The sequence below is a fragment of the Crocodylus siamensis genome, chromosome 4 (genome assembly GCF_052110815.1).
Source record: "Crocodylus siamensis isolate JL-2025a chromosome 4, ASM5211081v1, whole genome shotgun sequence".
Taxonomy (NCBI): domain Eukaryota; kingdom Metazoa; phylum Chordata; order Crocodylia; family Crocodylidae; genus Crocodylus; species Crocodylus siamensis.
This window is the reverse complement of record NC_143398.1, coordinates 161,960,090-161,981,884: the sequence shown is the minus strand read 5'-3', so window position 1 is coordinate 161,981,884 and position 21,795 is coordinate 161,960,090. Positions and strand designations below refer to the sequence as shown.

The following is a 21,795-nucleotide window of genomic DNA, read 5'->3' as shown; positions in this document are numbered from 1 at the left end:
TGGGGGTTTATGTGCCCTCCTGCTCCCTTTGACCATGGAGGATCGTCTCCTTAAGGAGCAACCACTCACCTTGGACATCTGGCTCCCTTCCCCTCTGGGTCCTCAGCGCTTCCCCAACGATCCTCCTTAGCTTGTTGAAGTCAGCCCTCCTAAAGTCTAGGGCTGTTGCCTTGCTGCAGCCCTTTGCCACCTTACGCTGGATGGTGAATTCCAGCAAGCGATGATCACTGTCTCCCAGGTGGCCCATCACCCGCAGCCCCCTCACCAGGTCGTCACCCGTGGCCAGCACCAGGTCCAACAAGGCGTCTCCCCTGGTGGGGCTGTGCACCTCCTGGGTTAGATGGAGGTCCTGCACTCTGGCTAAGAACCCATGTGAGCAGTCAGACTTGGCTGACTGCTCTTCCCAGCAGATGTCTGGGAAGTTCAGGTCCCCCATGACTACCACATCCTTAGCCCTCACTGCCTCTGTGAGCTGACCTAAGAATTCCTGGTCGAGCTCTTCTCCCTGGTTGGGAGGTCTATAGTAGACTCCCACCGTTAAGTCTCTATCCCCTGGACTGCCTTTTACTCTAACCCAGAGCACCTCAGAGTGCCCCCCCTCTACCCCCTTGCTAATTAACGAGGAAGTATATTCCTCCTTGATGTAGAGTGCTATTCCTCCACCTTTCCTTCCTATCCTGTCCCTCCTGTATAGCCTATAGCCCTTGACACTCACCGCCCAGTCATGCGATGAGTCCCACCACGTTTCTGTGATCCCCACTATGTCAGGGCTGGTGACAGCTAGGAGGAGGGCGAGTTCCTCCTGCTTCTTCCCCATACTTCGAGCATTCGTGTAGAGGCATTTGAGGCCTCCAACGGTTGTGCCCACTGACCCCCTAGTCTCAGCAATGCCCCGTCCCCCATCACTTACCTGTTTCTCCCTTTTGACCATTGGTCTGGGCTTGCTGGCTGTTGCTGGGCCTGGTAGTTCATCGTCTCCTCCGCCCTCATCTTCCCCCTCCCCCGACGAGCCTAGTTTAAAGCCCGCCGAAGGAGGTTCACCAACCTGGAAGAGAACACACGCTTACCTTTAGGGGAAAGCTGTTGCTTTACCTGTGGAACTGTCTCCAACTTCTTGAAGCAGGGGATTGGACTAAGTGACCTCCTGAGATCCCTTTCAGTCCTACTTTTGTATAATTCAGGCATATGTCAACACAGCTATGTCAGTCTGGGCCCATACCCTCACCAGGAGAAGCAGTGTAGTTTGGACATAGCCTCACCCTCTGCTTTGTTCTTTCCCTTTTGCAGAACTCCAGCATGGATGAGAATGTAGATGAACCTCCCACCTCCACTATCCTCTTGGACAGTTGCCACTTCTCCCAGGTCATCTTTACTAATGTGGAGAAGTATTATATGCCTGGAGGAGATGTCACCTGCTACTATACCCTCACAAAGAATATCACTCCTCGCAGAAAGGACTGGGTGGGCATTTTCAGGGTAAGTGTGCGCTGTGACTCATCAGTTTCCATGCACTGAAAAGTGTGAGTGCCCTGGCATGGAGGTTTCCACAGATGTCACACTTGATCCCCCAGAGCAGAGTTAAGGTGTTGGTAGAGCAGAGTAACAGCTCTTTTTCAATGGTGGACTTACATATTGTAGTATCTGTGTTGTGTCCAGAGACAAAGAATGTGATTCTCAACTGCCTTGTTCCTGTATTTGGAGTAGTCTTGGGGCTGATCTGGCTTGAACTGTGCATTACAGGACCAATGAAGAATAGCTGCCTTGTGATGCATTCTAGCCACATCCCCCCTTCCCAGCTCCCCCAGCATGCTTCTTCTCCAGGCCTTTCTGAGCCCAAGGTCTAAGTAGCCTGCATAGGGGCATGGTGGGGGTTCTTACTGCATCATGGGGGTTTATAAACTGTGTAACAATTCAGGCTTCTGTAAATTGCCGCAGGATAAACATCCAGTGTGTTATGCAGTGTGATTATTTTTCTGTTGCAGGTGGGATGGAAAACAACCCGTGAATATTACACATTCATGTGGGCACATTTGCCCAGCAGCCTTGACAGCAATGCAGTGCTGCAGCAAGAAGTTCAGTTTAAAGGTTGGCTGGGGAAGGATGGGTGTCCATACACATGTGCACACGTGCAGATACACACACACACACACACACACACACTATCACATACCAAATTTCTCTAAAGGCTAGGTTACATGTTACAGCCTGAGGCTGTAGAACTATTGAATATTTCATCCTGTTATACGCTGTGTTTAGACAATCTGTATTTCAGGAACTATGGCTATCAAGCAATCTCAAAATAATAGCCACCAAATTTCTACCCAGGGTTTCTTCCACCAGCCTGTCAGTCTGCTGGTGCTGTCAGTGTAGATCAGCCTTGCATGAGTGCCCCCTGCTGGTAGAACAGAAACATATCCTTTCAGTACATCCACTTCTGAGGCCTGTGTTAACAGCGCACTACAAACCCAACCTAGGGGGAATACCCCTTTGGAGGTCATAGTAACCTGAGTGTGACCATTCATAATGTTTTAGTGATAGGGCCAAGTTCATCACTGCCATGCTGCTTGTGGAGTGTATTGTGACACAAAATGCCAAGGTTGTAATTTGGAAGCGTTTTTGGCACAATTTGCACTGGTGTAAAAGATCACACAAGGAATAGGCAATGCTGAGCCCATAATGGCTATATTGCTTTGAATTCAGTACTTCTGCTTTTTGTAGATTTAAGCTTTCTGTCCCATTCACTGAAGAAGAGGCAATAATAATTAGAGACACCCCATGGTGCAATTTTTGTTTGTTTGTTTGTTTTAAGCCTACTACCTGCCAAAAGATGACGAATATTACCAGTTCTGTTATGTTGACCAGGATGGGGTGGTCCGTGGAGCCAGTGTGCCCTTCCAGTTCCGTGCAGAGGCTGAGGATGACATCCTGGTGGTTACCACACAGGTAGATTTCTTCTCTCCCTCTCCTTGCTTTTCATGTCTTTACTTTTTATTCAGATTCCAGTGTGGTTCTGTAAGGAGGGCACTGAATGAAGATCACAAGACCCGGGTTCTAGTCCTGGATCTCTTACTGACCTTCTGGTGACCTTAGTCAAGTTATTTTGCTTCTCTCTGCCTGTTTTTCCTCTTATTGTCTGTCTGACTTACCTTTTTATGTTGTAAGCTCTTCAGGACAGGGGCCGACTCATACTATGTGCAAGTACATTTGCAGGGCATCTGCAGCAGTACTAGTTTCTGGGTCTGTTGTGTGTTGTAATAATAAAGTACAATTCTATAGCACCTTATATCCAAAGAGCCTGCACACTAAGCAAAAACGTATTCATCCTCCTTTACAACATCTTTCTGAGGGAAACTGATATTATCCCCAGTTGCATAGATGGGTAAACTGAAGGATGGATGGATGAAGGAACTTGTGAAAGAACTCTCGAACTCACTGGCAGAGCTAGAAATAAAACTCAGGAGTCTGCATTCTTAGTCTTTTGCTCAAATTGTTCAGCCCCATTTCCACTCTAGTTTAATAGAGCTCAGAGTGGACAACTCAAGATGTGTCTTTTCTGCTTGCCACCAAGAAATTAGAAACTGGCATCTTGTTTGTTTCGAGCAGCTGAAACTCTCATTTTGGGAATTGGTACTTTTTCCTGATGGTGATATGAAGTTTAAACATGAAGCGCCCCTCTTTCAGATTGACCAAAATTAGTCTTTTTAGGGCTCTTTGCAAAGAGTCTGCCTTGGAGTGAAATAAAGAGTTTAATATTGAGAGGAGGATCAGACACGCTACTTAGACTGTGAGTTCTTTCAGGCAGGGGCTCTCTTTTTTGTCTTGTTTTTATAGTGCCTAGCGCAGGGATGTTCAACCCCAGTCCTCAAGCCAGATCTGGTCCACAGAGCTGTATGATCCAGCCTGCAGTGCTCCCCAAGTGTTTGTAAATGTGGCGAGGAGGGAGTGGTGGCAATTAATATCGTCACCACTCTCCAAATTTCCAAGCTCTGCAGGCCAAAAGATGTGGCCCTGTGCAAGAGATCCTGCTATCATAGAGGGAGCAGGAGCTGGGGCAGAGGGGCCCAATCTGGTATATGCAGGGCTGGGGCTGTTCTGGTGCATGCAGAGCCAGAACTTGGTTGGAGGGGCCCAATCGGGTGCACATAGGGCTGGGGTTGGGGCAGTGGGTGTGATCCAGCATGGGGCTAGGGCCGGGGCTAGGACTGATATGGCATGTGTGCTCACCAGCTGGTTCCAACCTGTGAACCCACCCTGCATCATTCACCTAGCCCGCACGGCCAAGCGGTTGGGCACCACTGGCCCAGCACATGAAGATCTGGGTCCATGGTTAAGGCTGATGGGCACAGCTGCCATATAGATTGCAAACTTGAAAGTATTGCTGTCAGATTCAATTAGGGAGGCTTTTATAAAGAGAGGCAACACAATATGTTCCCTAATGCAGCAGACTGGCAGTCAGGACTGCTGGGTTGTGGTCCATTCTTTGGGCAAACCACTTAATCTCACTGTGCCTCAGATTACTCCTCTGCACACACAGTTCTAATAATACCAAGTTTTGTAAAGTACTTTGAGTACCTTGATGAAAGGCCCTATGTATGTGATAAATAGTTTTATAACTTCCCAGCTGCTTTGTGTGGCTTGTAGCTATGACTCTTTGAGCTCTTGCTCTTACCTGTCTTCCCATGTTATTGGGGAGGGAAGTACAGCACTGGTAGCAAGTGATATTGTGCCCAGAAGCAGACAGGGTGCATTCATTGTGTGGGTAACCAGTAAGAACTTGTTTGCCTCAAGGACTCATGGTGTTTGCTCTGATCATCCAGAGTTTCAGTTCATTGGCTTGGTCCTAAATGGTGCAAAGAAGCCTCTACTACCTTGACTTCTGGAGAAATCTAGTGCCTTACAGGATGAGGCCTGGTGTTTTTATATTGTGAGGAGCTGATTGGATAATGTCTGGTAAGCCAAGAGAGAATAAGGGGTGGTGGCGGTGTCAGCAGAGGTAGGGAGCTAACCCTTCACTACTTTTCTGCAGTACTCATGGTTTCTTGCTGCTCCCCACAATTTATTTGAAACCTACATACAACTCTGTGCTCTTACTGAACATCTGTATGTTCTTTGCTAGGGAGAAGTGGAGGAGATTGAGCAACAGAACAAGGATTTACTTAAAGAAAACCAACAACTGAAGGAAAGTTGCAAGAGTCTCCAGAAACAGAACATAGACCTGCAGGAGGAGTTGAGAAAGGCACAGGTATTTCCAAGGATAGTGAAGTAGATCAGAGGCCCTGGGGTTCTAAAACTCTGTCTTATATGTGTCATGTTCCATTGCATGCTTTCAGGAGAAGATGAAGCAGCTAGAGGGAGAAGTCTGTTTCCTACAGACTGAGAGCTTCAAGCTGCAGAGTGCTCTGGATCAACAGGCTGTGGAGCTAAATGCTGTTCAAATTGATTTGGCTTCCATTAAGGAGAAAAATACGAACCTGGGAAAGGAGAACCAGGTAAAAAGGCAACTGGGATGGGGTGAGAGAGGAAAAGAAAGGAAGCCAGAAAAAGAGGAAAGGGGAAGAGAAGATGAAGACTAATGTCTTGATTTGGGAGAGGCTGAGCAGCTGCAATACCCATTAAAACCAGTGAGGGGTTCATGAGTCTTTGGTGTTTGTCCCTGATGGCAAATAAAAGATAAATCTCTTCTTCTCCTGTCCCCTCTCTTTACAATTATCCTTCTGCACACACTAAATGTAACCCAGCACCTTTCACCTGAACTGAGCTCTGAATTCAGCTTCTTTCTGCAACTAAATAGGTTCTGAGCAAAGTTGGCTCCTGGTCCCTAGCATATTGGCACCATGGGCTTTCTCTGTTTGGGTAAAAACACTCAAAGTAACAGAGTGTTCATTTAAAAAGACAAGTTTCAAGCTCTTTTCCTTAAAGAGAGCCTTGAAAACACAAAGTAATTGCTAGGATTCAAAGGAATAAGGCAACTTGGCTTCACTTCTGTAGCAGGAAATTGATGAGATTTTCACCAGTGCACAAATACTCATTCATTTTATTTAAAGAGAATTGGTTTGGGGTCATGACCTTAAATAATCATCTTTCTAACCTTCCCTCAAACCCGTAAGTCAGCCCTGTGGTTTAGAGAGCGACAAAGTTGGAACCAGAGTTGGTAACATTTGAGAAGATGCAATGGTCAAAAAAATTGTTTTGTAGGCCTGTTCCAAGATCCCAAACCTAGCTCTGGGGCTGACCTTCCTTTCGTTGTCCTGTGCTCCTCATCTTCCTTTTGCTAAGGACTGTGCTATAAACAAAACTAGGTCTCAGTGCATGGTAAATACAAAACAGAACAAAAGAGAACATGAAGAAAAGGTTCCATTTAGGAGAGTTCTCTGGGAGTGTTGCATTGGATGGGACTTGCATATACAATAGTTTCCTGTGGTTTGATTCTCATTTGGGTTCCTCCACTCTGATTTTCAGGAGCTGTGCAGTGGTCTGGACTCTCTGAAGGGCAGCAGTGAGAAACTGGAGCTGGAATTGAATTCCCTGAGAGAGGAAAACAGGCATCTCAAGGAGCAGAATGCCTGCAGAGATGCTGAGCTGCACCAGTGAGTATGCTTACTATGGGCATGTCTACATGAGACACTACTGTGCAGGTAGGTATTGTGCATTTATTGAGTGCTTATATAAGCAAGTACTAAATAAATGTGAAGTAACCAGAGTTACTGTGCAGTAGCACCAGCAAACTCTTTTAAGTGTTGCTTCTGTACAATAGCCTAATAATACTTTGTAGTAGCGTATTAGCACTGTTAATGCTGTGACACATTATTGCGCAGTATTATTTGGCTACCGTGCAGTCAGCATCTTGTGTAAATGTGTCTAGTATGTCTGAAAATGGTTGCTCCTGGAAGATTCTTGGATCAAAGGAGTAGGTTTCCTCCTCTTTAGTGCTGATGAAAGACAGTGAATGCATATCAACAGGTGAACTAACCCAGCGTGTCAGAATATAAGAAGCTCCTTGAAGCTTCGATTTATGTTCAGAATTCATAAAACCTTATACAAATGCCAATGTGAGGGTGGCTGAGCAAAACTGACTCCTGGAATGAGGCCAGGGACCTCAGGATCTCAGGTTTCTGTGTGGGCTAAGAGAGCAGACAGGACTGTGGAACAGGTCTGGATTTCCAAGATTATAGGTAACCTTCATATTGAAAGGTTTGAGCAAACTGGCAGGGCTTTGGAGAACACTCAGAACCTCTAGGATTTTTTTCATTTGAAGTTGCACTTCAAGCTGAGTTTTTGATGAGCCTTAAAATGAAAGCTGCTGGTGTTATCACCAAGGATAGATGGAGAGAGAGGTTTTTCAGGAGACATAGCTAAGAATATGTTATGATTTGGTTTGCTCTGAACAGGCTGAAAGAACAAAGCCAAAGTATCTCATCTGAAAAGGAACAGCTGGGAAACAGACTGAAAGCAACCCTGGATCAGGTGGACCAGCTGCAGGTAGGCAATACACCATCTGGCTCTACTTCTACAATCTGCTTGGGACTTGACTGTCTTACTTTGTCGTTAGTTGAAACTGAGATGCCTTTTGCAAATTACAGTTGTATCCAAGTGTTCTTGGTGATGTCCTTTATTTTTTAGGAAAATATAAACCTACAATTATACCTGAGCTCCAGAAAATCCTAACAATGTTGTATTTGAGAGGAGGATGCATTAAAGAACCCTCCAGATTTCTTTTTATTCTCTTCCAGAATATATCATAAGCCTGCACACAGGCTAGGTTCACCAAAATAAGACATTGCTCTTCACTAGCTGCTTCTATCTAAGCATCTCAAAGAAATTTGTAAATTACACAGGATTTGCTCTCACAAAAGCTCCGTGAGGTAGAGCAGTAGTCGGACCAGAGGACTAGTTGGAAAACAACAGTTCCATTTTGTGAAACATTTTGAGATTTCTAAATTTGTCTTTGTCCCATGGTGGAGTGAAAATGAGATCTTTTTGAAAGTAAAAAAGAGAGAGAGAGACTGGAGCATGGTGATTAGACCAAGAATGTGGAAGACCCATGCCTGGGGGCTAACCAACATGCTATGGAATCTCTCATTGTTCTTCCTCTCTTCCTTGCATGGACAACAACATAACTGAGCAGTTGGAACATCCTGGGCCCAAGAAATTTTCCCAGTGAAAATGTTGTCAAAACCAATGTATTCCTTTAAAACATGGCAGTTTCAACAACTGGCATTTCTGGTGGGAAAAGGTTTTTAAGTTTTTGTTCGGCCAGCTCTGGTAAGTGTAATTAGGTCTGTTGTCCAGATTAAGAAACAGAGAGATTAAGAGACTTGAATAAAGCCATCAGTGGGAGAGCCAAGACTAGAACCTAGAGTTCTTGTCTCCCAGCTTTGTTTCTTAACCATGGGATCTCCCTGCTGGCTTCTGACAGCTTCCAAAAGTTACTCTGTATTCCAGAATGTTTCACCTGAAACTGCTGGTTGGCTCCAGGCATCTGTTTCAGCACTGAGACGAGCTAGTGTAGTGGCTCTCAACCTTTTCAGAATCACAGCACCCCACCAGCACTTTTTTGAATGTGGCAGCATCCCTTGTTGAGAACTACTGTTGCTGCTGCCTCAACTTGCCTTATGCTTCTCAACCAGGTGTTGCTGCCTCCAGGTAAAACTTCCCCACATACCTGCTGCACAACCAGCCCAGGAAGGGTTATGGCATATACACGCACTCCTTCTGCATTAGAGCTCTCAGATGACTCTAAAGCAGACAAAACTGGCTCAGTTTGTATCACTTTGTGGTCTGATCTCCCTGCTTCTCCTCCCAGAAACAGGAGTACATGGGTGGAACTGTCCCAGCTCTGTCTGCTTTAGGGTTGTCTCTCCCAGCAGTGTCTCCCTTCTCCCTCCTCTTCTTCTTCCCCCTGTTTTTTGTATTCTGATTTCTCTCTCATTCTCATTCTCTGCTTTCTGCATGTCCTTTCACAGCATCTGGTGAAGTAAGCCTTAACCCGTGGAAGCTTGTGATTATATATGCACACACACATACACCTTGGTTAGTCTGTATGGTGAAAATCTATCCTGCCTTCTGCTTTAGTGTTATCAGAGAGCCCTAATACAATAAAAGTGCACATATGCTGCAGTCCTGTGCACAGGGCAGTTTTACATGGCTGCTGCCACTGTGGCAGCATCTGTCTCATGGCATCCCTAGAGGGGGTGCCACAGTATCCCAGCTGAGAACCACTGGGTTAGCAGGTTTTATTAATGGGTAAGTATGTCAGTCCCCCCCACCCTCCGCCCCAGCCCCAGCCCCAGCTCCAAAGCCATGTGAAGAGAAAGGTATTTTGAATCAGCAATGTGGTTTAGTGAGACTTTGCTGAGCTCTTCATCCTGCATTTTAAGTTGTCTCCTCTTTTTCCCTGCACTAACTGTTGATTCTTAATTTTCCAACCACCCTTGTTTTGCCTCAGTCACAGGTGCTGAGTCAAGAAAAGGAAATTGAAAACCTGGTTCGTATAGACCGAGACAAAACTGAGCAGCTGGAACATTTGGAGAAGGAGAAACATCAGTTACACATCACTTTAGTGGAACAGGTAGAGACTTTCCTGATAATCTTGATGCTTGCAGACCTGGGATGGGTGGACAAAGAACAACCTTGGCGGTGAACAGGTACAGGGAAACTCCACAGGAGTTCAGTTACAGAAGGAAATAAACTGACTCTGTATCATGGAAGGCATTCCTAAGTAATACTGTTACATATATGCCTGTAAGTTCTTTTTCTTTGTCTACCAACTAGTTTTAGTTTTGGAAAAAACTTGTGTATCATTAGGTTTTATGATTCAGTTTCTCAAGAGTAGCTCTCACAAGCAGGAAGACAACTAACTCACTATTATGTGAATAGAATCAGTTATTGTAAGACTCTGCTCAGATTCTGCATCACTGATTTCTCCTTCGAGGGGAAGATGATCTGCAAAGCCCTAGATATCTGCTACTGCTCTTAGTGTCCTTAGCTCCTCTCTGTAATTTTGTCCTTTTCTCATCATTAGTATCTTAGCTTTGGCACTGGATAGACAGGAATACAAATAGATACCCATGGAAAAGATTTTGTTGAAATGACAGAAGAAAGCTGCAGTTAAAAGGAAATATCCATTCTCTGTGGAGGATGACTTGGTAGTTTTATGCCTGCCCCATTTCTTTCCCTGGCATTCCTTTTCTCTGACATACCCTTTGTTATTTGTATGCAACTTGGTCTGTTCTGACACAACCAGCACTGAAATTTGTGGTTCTGTGCAGAAGGAGCATGCAAAGAAGCTTGAACACACTCTGGAGAATTCAAATGTGACTGAGAACAACACATTCCTTCGTCTTCAGCATGTGCAGGTGCTTAGTGTTTCTTTGGGTGACCATGGAAGTGATGGCTAAGAAGCATATTGCAAACCTGTGCTATAGAAAATTAGGGATAAGAGAGAGGCCATGCATTGCTAGGATTCAGTGCAAAGTTTTAGGAGTGTAATGTCAGAGTACATTGTGTTTTTTTTTTTAAATTTGAAGGAAACATACCAGTAATTGATAAAGTCCTGCCAATGTGTCCTGAAGAAAAACATGAGGGCATTTTTTTTGTACAGTTGCTTACACTGCACCTTTCATGAGAGTATCTGAGTGCCTTCTAGTGATGCATTAAGCAGTATGATTAACACGTGAGGACTTTCTTCTCTCATCTGGTTGCCAGAGAGGGAGGAGTGTCTGGGGAGCATTCTGGTTTGGATTTTATATCTGTAGTCACATTGCTACATGCTGATGTTAGAGAAGGCAAGGTCAGAGAAATATGGCTTGCACTTAAAGCCCAAGTTGACGAGGCTTTTTCTTGCTCTTATTTCAGATTTGATATTCTATGGGAAGTCAGCGTAGGAAGGGGAAGATAGATCTGACATCTTCATGTGTGTTACTGAGGAGATGTGCTGTAGTATTTTGTTTGAAATATTTGAAGCTGGCGTTTCTTAAGTGCTGAAGGCTTCAGGCTCAGGTGTATTGCATGGCTGTAACCTAGGCAAAGGGATGAATAATTAAAATTTATTCCATTGTTTATCAGTTAGGAAAGGGTGTATTAGAGAGTGCTGTCGTAAGGCACTAAGGTGCCTGCTCCTCTTAGAGCAGAGATTGCCCAGGGAGAGAGCACAAAGCCAGATAAGAACCTAGGTGCAGGTTGCCATGACAACCAGTTAATGGGGGAATTGGCCGCACCTGCACCTGGTCAGCTGGCTGGAGGAGGCCCATATAAACCCCAGGGCTGGGACCAGGTGGTTGGTTCCCTACCAGCAGCTGAAGGGGAAGGAGCCTCCAGGAGGGAAGGGCCTAGAGATGTGGTAGCTGGCAGATAGGCTACCCTTAAAACAAAGGGGACACCAGGAGCCCATAAAGTATCCTTGCCTACTAGGCACTGAGCCTCAGAGAGGGAGTTTTATTCTTTCAAAGGGGCAGAGCATGACGGGAGTTCTGTGTTATGTTACAGCGCAGCGACTCGTGGTGGTTGGCTGTTGTTTGTGTGCTGTCTGATGACACCGGTGGTTTGGGTGAGGCTATTTGGGGAAGGAGGAGGCTTTATTGGGGCCCACTGCAGCATGGGGACCTTGGTGCCAGAGAGGGTGCAGCATTTGGGGGGATAGACCCCAGCACCAGAGAGGGCACAATGACAAGGGCTGTAGGGAGCCCAGCACTGAGGACAAAGGGCCGAATTATAATGAGGCCTAGGCAAGACAACACCAGTATCATCTGCAAGGCTTGGGGTATGGTAAAGTGGTAGTTGGAGCCGCGCATATGGCCAATAAGGCTGAAAGGCTCAGGAACCATCTACAATGAAGCGGGACATCAAGAGGTCTACAAACAACAGGGTTATTAGGATCTAGCCAGACCGTGTCCAAATCTAAAGCTCAAGGACAGCCTCCGTATATTCATCATAACAACAAGACATGGCAGGTGAGAACAAGGGTGCTTTTAGGGCCAGACTGACATGGTTAAGGACCTGGGGGTAACACAGCCACCCCTTGGCACCCCACCCTGCTACAAACATATTAGAGATATTAGCATGTGTGTAATAAGGGGCATGAGAGATTTATATCAAAGGCTGTGGTGGTAGAAGTAACTTGGGTTAACAAAGTATGAGGTGATCAGACTCATGGGAAGGCTTACATAGAGGTGTACCTGCCTTGAGCAGGTGGTTGAACTAAATGACCTCCTGAGGTTCTTTCCAGCCCTATTTTTCTATGACCCCCTGTTGAAAGCTAATGTTGATTTACTGGTGAAATACATTCAAGTGCCTACACAAGAATCTGTTGATATATGAGCAGCACTTGAAACTGCTTTCTGTTTGGCAATTTCCCAGCGTTAACTAGCTAATGTTTTCCTTAACAGTTTCAAAGCCAAGATCTAACAAAGAAACTTGAAGAAAAGAACCATTTATTTCAGATTCTCCAGAGGAAAAAGGATGAACTTGATGAGGAAAATCAGGTTAGAATTTAACAGATGCATATACCCTCAATATGTTAATACATGCCTTCCAGGGCAAAGGGCTTCCCTTGCCATGGAACTGAATACAAGTGAGAGTTCTGCAAATGATATTAAGAATATTTCTATGTTGGGGAAGTTGGTCAAAAAAATCAGAAGTTTTGCTTAGAGACTGAATAAAATTCTTAATGACAGTAACCTGCCAGGATTTTCAAGAACGTTAAGCATTGTCCTAACTCTCTCCCCTTGAAGTCAATGGTCCTACCTGCACACAGCCTTTTTGTGGGGTTGTCAGCTAAAGAATGGCACCTGGGTTGTATTTGGAGCATTACCACTTACATGCTGGGGACAGGACAGAGCAATCTTTGACTGGGGCAGAGAATTTTTGTCCTTAAGATCTACAAATTTGTCATGATCATCTGGTCAGATTTCCCACATAAAGCAGGTCTTAAAATAAGTTGCAGAATAAAATAAGTTGCAGTTCAATCCTTTGTCTCCATTTCAGCATTCTGTAAAACAGAGATAGCACTGACCTAACTAAAACTGTTCTGAAGGACTCTGATTCTCAGGGGTGAAGAGCTACATCACTGCAAACTTTTGTTATTAATAAATGGCTTCTCTCTTCAATGACTATGAAGTGATTGAGTTCAGGATCCTGAGGAAACAAAGGAAGGAGAACATCAGAGTAAGGACCTTGGACTTCAGAAAATGAGACTTAGATTCACTCAGGGGACTGATGGGTAGTATCCCCTGGGAGGCAGGTCTGAGGGGGAGGGGAGTCCAGGAGAGCTGGCAGTATTTTAAAGAAACTTTACTGAGGGTGTATGAATAAGCCATCCTGATATACAGGAAGATTAGCAAGTGTGGCAGATCAGCTTGGCTTAGCAGCTTCACTAAACTAAAACACAAAAAGGAAGCATGTAAAAAATGGGAACTTGGACAAACAACTAGGGAGGAGTAAAGGAGTATTGCTCAGGCATGCATGGATGAAGTCAGAAAGGCCAAAGTGGAATTGGAGTTGCAGCTAGTAGGGCTGCACGAAATTTCGAAAGCCGTTTCATTTTGGAGGTGTTTCGGCCTGTTTTGGCGCCTGAAATACTGAAACTGAAGGCTCTTGAAACGTCTCCAAAATTAAATGAACCCATCCAACACACTTCCGAAATGTTTTGGATTTTTTGGAATGTTTCGGAAGCGCCTCCCCAGGAATAGTCCGGCGCAGCCCTCCTTTTAAAGTGATGGGAGGCTAGGGCCAGGCAGGTGATGGGGCTGGCCAGGGCCACCCCCACCCCCCACCTGGCACCCATGCAGCAGCTGCCCATGGCATGGGTGCGGTGTGGGTCGGCAGGGTGCTGCATGCTGTCTGTCTGGGAGCTGGGGCTGCTGGAGCTGAGCGATGCTGGGCTCTGGCTAACTGCTGGAGCCATCCCAGCTCCAGACAGAGGTGCACTGCACCCGTGTGATGCGACAGCTGCCACCTGGGTGCCAAGTGGGGAGGGCAATCCCCACTGCCCTGTGCTGCTCAGGGGGCTCTGCCATGAGCCCTCAGAGGCCCCGATTGCTGCTGCAGCAGCCAGTAAGTGTGGGACTTTTTTTTTTTTTTTTTTTTTTTTTTAAGTGCCAGGAGCCTGTGGCTGGGTGGAGAATGTGATTAGGCAGGGCAGCTATGGGGGCTTCTCCCACAGCTCCCCCTGCCAGGGCAGAGGCAGAATCGGGTACAGCCAGAGGAGCTGCGGGAGAACCTGCAGCCACCCAGGTGTGCCTGCCTTTCCCCAGCCAATCCAAAACGCCGAAACAGATTTGGCTGAATTGAAATGGAAATGTGATGCAAAACGAATCACTGTCCTTCAAAATGACCGAATCCAAAACTCAAACAAAACATAGTCGTTTTGCACAGCCCTAGCAGCTAGCCAGGGACATCAAGGTTAACAAAAAGGGTTTCTACAAGTATGTCAGCAGGGAGGGGAGGATCAGGGAAAGTGTGGGTCCTTTACTAAATGGGGGAGACAACTTAGTGACAGAGGATGCAGAAAAGGCTGAAGTGCTCAATGCCTTTCATCTGTCTTCACAGGCAGTGTCAGCTCCCAGACTACCACATCTGGCAGCACAGTTTAGGGAGAAAGTGAGCAGCCAACAGTGGCCAAAGAACAGGTTAGGGACTACTTAGAAAAGTCGGATGTGTACAAGTCCATGGGGCCAGACAGGATGTACTCAAAGGTGCTGAGGGACTTGGCCAATGTGATTGCAGAGCCGCTGGCCATCATTGGAAACTCATGGTGATTGGGAGTGGTCTTGGATGATTGGAAAAGGGCAAATATAGTGCCTATCATTAAGGGAAAAAGGAGGATCCAGGGAGGATAAATCATGGAGCAGAACCTCAAGGAATCCCTTTCTAAGCACTTGGAGGAGAACAAAGAACAGTCGGCATGGATTCACCAAGGGCATTGGCAGCACATAGGGCATGCACATGCACTGCCTGAGCTTGGTGGTGCCCCCCACTGCAAAAAGGCACCACTGACACTGCTGGTGGCACCTGCAGGTGGTCACTGCTTGCCACCCCCCACCTTCTGTGGGCGGCCCCCAATTGCCACTGGCCACCACCGCCACCACTACTTGTAGAGTCTGCAGGTGGCTGCTGACTGCTGGTTGCCACTTACCATCCCAGCCCCCCCACCCCTGCTGCTGACAGTGCTGCAGCTGCCTGCAGGAGCTCACCATGCCCCCCAGCCTCTGGAGGCACGTGCCATTCATGACCAAGGGCATGTGATGCCTGACCAACTTGATTGCCTTCTATGAGGAGATGACTGGTTCTGTGGATGCAGGGAAGCCAGTGGATGTGCTATAACTTGATTTTAGCAAGGCTTTTAATACAGTCTCTGTAGTGAGTTGCCAGCTAGCCTGGCTCAAGTTAGTCTTTGAACCCTTGAACAAACTCCCAGGTCCAAATTACCCACTACAGTCTTTCTCTGGAATTTACAATGCAGCCGATAAAGCCCTGGGTTCTTCTGCACCACAGAGCACACAGAAACATAACCACCCATAGCAAGTTCAAGCCCCAGGTTAAACTACATCACGGAGCACAACACAAAGTACCAACAGTCCACAATGAACACCCAGCAGCCTTGGTTAGTTCTTGCCCAGTACTCTCCTTTACTCCATGTAGGAGACTTGCCTTTTCACACAACCAATTCCCTCTGACTTAGTCTGCCTGTTCCCTTTTATTTCTGGGTCTGCCAGTCAACTTCCCCTCATTTACTAATTGGCTGAGTCAGCTGCAGCCCCTTAGGTGGGCAGCCTGCTAACTGGCTGGCTAACAGCTCCAGGCTGAAAGCCTACACCTGGTTATAGTTTCCCACAACATTCTATATATTAGTGGTGTTTCATTTTAATCATGGAAAAATGGGGATTTTAGGTTACTTTTTAAAAACTGAAAATTGGAGATATTTTTTTTAATTGGAGAAAACCAGGATCACTGTTCATCAGTGACCTGGAAGATGGCATAGAGTGTACCTCAGCAAATTTGCAGATGACACCAACCAGGTGGGGAGTAGTATATATGCTGGAGGGTATGCCTAGGATTCAGAGAGACCTAGACAAATTAGAGGATTGGACCAAAAGAAATCTCATGAGAAGCACAAAGTCCTGCACTTAGGACAGAACAATCCCATGCACCCGTAAAGGCTGGAAACTGACTGGCTAAGCAGGAGCTCTACAGAAAAGGACTTGGGAGTTACAACTGAATATAAAGCAACAATATGGCCTTGTTTTGAAGGTGGCTAAGAGCATATTGGGCTGCATTGATAGGAGCATTGCCAACAGATCAAGGGAAGTGATTATTCCTCTCTATTGAGCACTGATGAAGCCACATCTGGAGTACTATGTCCAGTTTTGGGTCTCCCACTACAGAAGGGTTGTGGACAAATTGGAGAGTGTCCAGCAGAGGGCAACAAAAATGGTTAGGGGACTGGGGTACATTACTTATGAGGAGAGGCTGAGGGAACTGGGCTAATTTAGTTTAGAGAAGGGCAACCTGAAAGGGAATATAATAGCAACCTTCAGCTACTTGAAATGTAGTTCCAAAGAGGATGGAGCTAAACTGTTTTCAGTGGTGGCAGATAATAGAACAAGGAGCAATGGTCTCAAGTTGCAGCAAGGGAATTTTAGGTTAGATATTAGAAAAAAAAATTTCACAAGGAGGGTAGTAAAGTACTGGAACAGGTTACCCAGAGAGGCTGTGGATTCTCCATTCTTGGAGGTTTTTAAGACCTGGCTAGACAAAGCCTTGGCAGGGATGATATAGTTGGGGATGGTCCTGCTCTACATTCTGTGAATCTATGCTTTGAGCAGGGCATTGGACAAGATGGCTTCCTGAGGTCCCTTCCAACCCTCATTTTCTGTAATTCTATGACTCCCTGAACTGTTAGAATTTCATTTTGCCCATCTTCTCCTTTTGCAGCTATTAAAGCAGGAGAACAGTGACCTGCTGAGGCGTCTTTCTGCACTTCCAGATTATTCTTCCTTTGCTGCTGCCTCACCAATGTATGTTCAGGTGCCTCCAGAAGACACAGGACTTGTTTTTGGAAATCCATATGGTGAGATACTTGGCATTCTATCTGGAGACTTCCAGAGATCAACAGCCTAAAACATAGCTAGTCCTTGCCCTGACCAGTTCTGAGCAAAAGAGCCCCCTATTTAAATAACTTGGCTAAAACCAGAGATGATTTAAAAAGGAGCAGAGGCTGGACCTACCAACATTTCAACCCCTGTCTCTTGGTGATCCCCTTTCATTCCTTTTCCTACCTCTTTCTGGCTGTTGGGACCAGAGAGTGAACAACTTGCCCTTCCATCCTCTGCTGAGAAGAGAGATTTCATCAGTTCTCTCGTTGTTGGCAGGGGTATTACTTTATATACTTCTTGGGGGGAGTTTCAGCAAGTTGTTTTACCTCTAGATTTGGAGGCATTACAAAAGAAGCTCACAGCAGTACTTCTCTGTAGCCTCTTGTGTGCAGGAGATGATCTAGCAGCCCCCAAAATGCTGTCAGGTTTTGGAGCTGATTTCAGTGATCAGCTCTCTCCTCTTTTTCTGCCAAGAGACAGTCACTGAAGTATGGAGACATTTAAAACCCTGCAGGCCATTAAAACCACCAGCCAGTTTTCTCAGCAGGGAGATGCTTGGGCCTATGGGTTGAGTCCAGTTTTCCATAGTTCTAAATGAAGGACTTCCAGATTGAGAGCCACATCCTTCAAGAATAATCAAGAATTACTAGTCAGCAGCCCATCAAGATGTTAAACTTTTCGCTAGTCAGCAGCCCATCAAGATGTTAAACTTTTCGCTGTGGTTAAATATGCTTTTTATTTTCTGGCAGCCTCCCCAAAGACAAGTGCTGAGAACATGGTGAGTATAACTTTCTGTGGGTTTTGGTTAATGGCACAAAGTCAGAATTCTAAGCTCCATGAACAACTGCCTCAATAAGCTCTTAGTTCTGATCAAGGCAGCAGGCTTCATCTTTCCAAGCAGAATAAAAAATGATGCCTGAATATTTTAGAAAAGCTGAGAAATTAATGGCTATTGTTAATAAGAGAGGAAATTCTACTAGATCTTTTAAAATGTAAGGAACAGCCTTTGGCAACATCAGCCTTTGAAGCCACAATGAGCAGCATTCAACTGCCAGCTGCTGTATTTCATAATGGAGACAGGACACATGCTGTGTAGGATGGAAAATAGAAGCAGTTCCCAGAAGCATTTAGCTTTGATAGAACCAGTCACTGAAGTATGGAGACATTTTAAATCCTGTGGACCATTAGAAATCAAAAAGGCCTGTACTGTAACTGATGTTTTCTGGCCACCTCTCCTTCTCTTCTTTCTCCTTTAAGTGCTAAAGCAGAGCTATATACCTCACTGTAATTCACCTTTCAGTCTTCTCTGAAGAAATGCCCCTGGAATACTGCATCTTTTCCTGAGGACATTGAAGAAAGTCAGTATGAAAACCATGTGCAAAGCCACCTGTTGGAGTGCCCCTACTGCAGTCAGATCTTTGACGGGTCCAGTAAGCAGGTGTATGATGATCACTTGTTCTGTCATAATTTGGAATAATTTTGGAACTCTTCTTCTTGCTCTCTAGAGTAGGCAGCATAGCTGCTCTTTCATAACTCTCTGCACCAGCTAGATTAGAATCAGTTTTGTAGGTTGCACTACTCCCAGTGAGGCCACCCAAACAAGACCGGACATAGCACTGATACTGCAGCGCTGACCCCTGGTGTTCCAGGTGGAGGGACCCCTTACTGAATTGGGTCACCTATCAATGCCCTGAAATAGATCCATGCTTGTCAGCTATGTCTTGTTATCTTGAGTCAAGCCTAGACACTGTGAAACAGCTCAGTCCCTATAACCAATCATTCAGTGATAGCTGTGATATATTATTTAGCTTTGGCCGAGTATGAAGACTCTATAATAGCAGTTTTGAATTGTCTGTGCTTGGAAAGAAATGTCTCTTCCATAATGTTTTTTTTTTTCCTTGGCGTAATGTTGTGGACACTAGTCCATAGACTAAAACAAGTGTACATACCTTTTGAGCTCATACTTTCTGACTTCTTTGAAGTATTAGGAGTGCAGAGCTAATGGTTAATAAAAATGTACCTATTTCCTCTTCCTTCATTCTCTGTCCCCACCCAGATAAAATTTTGTTTCAGCAATGCATTTAACCATCCATAAGCATTTTCTAAAAGAATGTATGAGCCTGGATTGTTTCTCTGATTTGTGTGTAGCATCTTGACTTCAGACCTTACTCTAGGACAAGAAGAACCTGTTCTCAGAACAAAGTGGGTTCAAAACTGTCAAGTGCCTAGGGTGATTATAATGACTGGACACTCTATGCAAAAAAACACCACTTTGAATTCTATTTTCGGTTGCAGTACACAATAAGCAATTTTTCCTTCTATGCAAGTACAAAAGGATTACGTTTATTATTCAACTGTGTCATAGTGTGCATTAATTTACTGATGAATATGTAAAGCTATGGGAAATGCTAATAGGTTTTCATAGCATCTTGGTTTAAATTAACTTGAATATTAAGAATAATGGAAACCTTTAAAACGTTGTTTAAATCTTTTCAAAGCTGGTGGCATAAATAAACTTGTTATCAGTCAACCTATAGGGTTAAACATTACAGTTCTGTCTGCTGTCATGTATTTTATTTATTTATTTTTAATTATGTTAGCTGCTATTTTAAAAGCATGTAACAGAAACATAGAAATACTGGTGGAAAAAACTAGCAAAGAACAGCAACTGTACTAGAAACATCCCTGTTATAAACCCTCATTATAACAAATGAGACAGATGGAGACTCTTCTGAGTTGAAGATGTTTTAAGAGAGCTATCTTGCAGCCTGTCAATTGCTTCCTGTCCAGCAAAGCACTTATGCACATTGCTTAACTTTTAACATGTCAGTTAACGCCACTGAAATCAAGGAAGGCACATAAATAAGTGGCTGGCCTTCACACTAGACCAGCACCAAGATAAGCAAATCAATTGTAATTTGGACCTCTTGCTGTACAAATGTGGATGTTCCTGTGAGGTACTTTTATTTCAAAATATGTTTTATCATCACACAAGCTTGCACCAAGATAACAAAAATTAGGGCTTAAAATCCATTTTATGTTGATACAAGTTTCTGCATAGGTCCATCCCCAAGTGCTTTGCTGGGATAGAACCTGAATCACTTGGTAGGAATTATTAAACAATGGAGGAACAAGGAACCACTGAACAGAAAAAAGAAAGGGAGGAGAGATGGAGATGAAGAATGGGAGTCAAGAGAATACCCCATAGTCAGTAGAGGTGCACTGATACATTGGTCCAATATTGGATCAGCAGTGATATAAAGAAAACTGACTGTCTCAGAAATTGGCTTTTTTGCCTGATGTGGCCAATAATGTGGCTGATAAATGCCCCGTGCATGTGCACAGCCACAGCGCAGCACATAGGCGGTGAGGAGCACAGCCTGGCAGCTTGCAGAGCTGCGTCCAGCTTGTAAATCTGTTGTGGTGGAAGGAGAGGGGGAAGAGATGGAGGGGGCAGACTGAGGCCTCTGCAGTGAGGAAGGGTCTCCCCTTGAAGACTTCTAAGTTTGGAGACTGCACCACCTCCTCAGGAAGTCTATTCCAGATTCTGGTCACCCTTACTATAATAGAAGTTCTTCCTTACATCCAACCTGAAGCCATCCTTTAACCGTTTATGGCCATTGCTCCTTGTCCTCCCCTGAGGCTCCCTAGTGAACAGTTTTTCTCCCAGCTCCCAATATTCACCCCTTACATACTTATAGATGGCCACCAAGTCCCCCCTCAGTTTTGTCCCCAGGCTGAACAGTCTTAGGTCCCTTAGTCCTTCCTCATAAGGTTTGTCTTCCAGGTCCTTAATCATTCTTGTGGCCATTCTCTGGACCCTTTCAAGTTTCTCCATGTCTTTTTGAAGCGCTGTGCCCAGAACTGGACACAGTACTCCAGCTGAGGGTCTCACCAACACTGAGTAGAGAGAGTATCACTTCCTTAGTCCTGCTCATGACACATCAGCTAATGCATCCCAGAGTGATAGTAGACAACAAGATTACCCTTCAAAGCTGATGGCTCATACTTAGATATGTCTAGTAGCTGAGAAGTTCCTGCACTCCAGTTAAGTTGTCAGCATGGGGCAGGAGCATAAATTAGAGGTACCTGTTCTGTTTAGTGCAGAAACTAAATGCTACTGAATGGACATCTTGTGAAGATCTTGGAAGTGAAGAAATCAAGATCTTGGAAGTGAAGAAAGCTTGATGTGTCTTTCATTGGTTCATGGTTTGCTTGTGAAAATGGGAATATAGCAAGGAGTTCAACAATTCTGGAATAGCCCAGCAATAGCCAAGTCAAGATTAAAACTGAATTCTAAGGACTGGTGATGAACATGTGCTTCATTATAATTTTGCCTTCATCATCTTAATTTAAAACAAGCACTACAGTACTTTTATCCATTTTAAGCAACACTGCAATGTCCATCCAAGAAATCGCTTACTCACAGCAAAGATAGGAGCATTACACAAGACTTCCATTTTTTTTAAAGGTAAGTTTAGTAGAGGTGAAAATGTATTATTTGGGCAACCCCTCACCCTAGAGTGGAAAAACCAACAGTATGGGACACAGAATGGCAGCAAAACCATGCCATGCAGCATTGCAAAAGGGGGAAGAGTCAGATTTGAAGTCAGTGTAGGCAGAGAAGGCAGATTATATGGTCACCACTGGCAACAGAACTGCTAATACTTTGTCCTCCACTGCTATATACACAGAGTTCAGTATA

The 21,795-nt window shown here is 45.0% G+C and overlaps 1 protein-coding gene across 2 annotated transcripts in view; it reads left to right on the top strand.

Moving 5' to 3' along the window:
- The window catches only part of CALCOCO2 (calcium binding and coiled-coil domain 2), a 31,557-nt gene extending 11,918 nt beyond the window's left edge, over nt 1-19,639 (top strand). The window contains exons 2-14 of one of the 2 annotated variants that reach the window (XM_090044671.1): nt 1,288-1,476; nt 1,983-2,085; nt 2,810-2,943; nt 5,117-5,242; nt 5,331-5,489; nt 6,460-6,587; nt 7,389-7,479; nt 9,446-9,568; nt 10,269-10,355; nt 12,384-12,479; nt 16,930-17,065; nt 17,840-17,868; nt 18,391-19,639. In XM_090044671.1, the coding sequence (XP_089900797.1) occupies nt 1,297-1,476; nt 1,983-2,085; nt 2,810-2,943; nt 5,117-5,242; nt 5,331-5,489; nt 6,460-6,587; nt 7,389-7,479; nt 9,446-9,568; nt 10,269-10,355; nt 12,384-12,479; nt 16,930-17,065; nt 17,840-17,868; nt 18,391-18,567 (1,569 nt within the window). In that variant the 5' untranslated portion in view covers nt 1,288-1,296 and the 3' untranslated portion in view covers nt 18,568-19,639. The remainder of the gene's footprint in view (nt 1-1,287; nt 1,477-1,982; nt 2,086-2,809; nt 2,944-5,116; nt 5,243-5,330; nt 5,490-6,459; nt 6,588-7,388; nt 7,480-9,445; nt 9,569-10,268; nt 10,356-12,383; nt 12,480-16,929; nt 17,066-17,839; nt 17,869-18,390) is intronic. The other variant, XM_090044672.1, reaches the window with a different exon arrangement.
- Nucleotides 19,640-21,795: the final 2,156 nt, after the last annotated feature.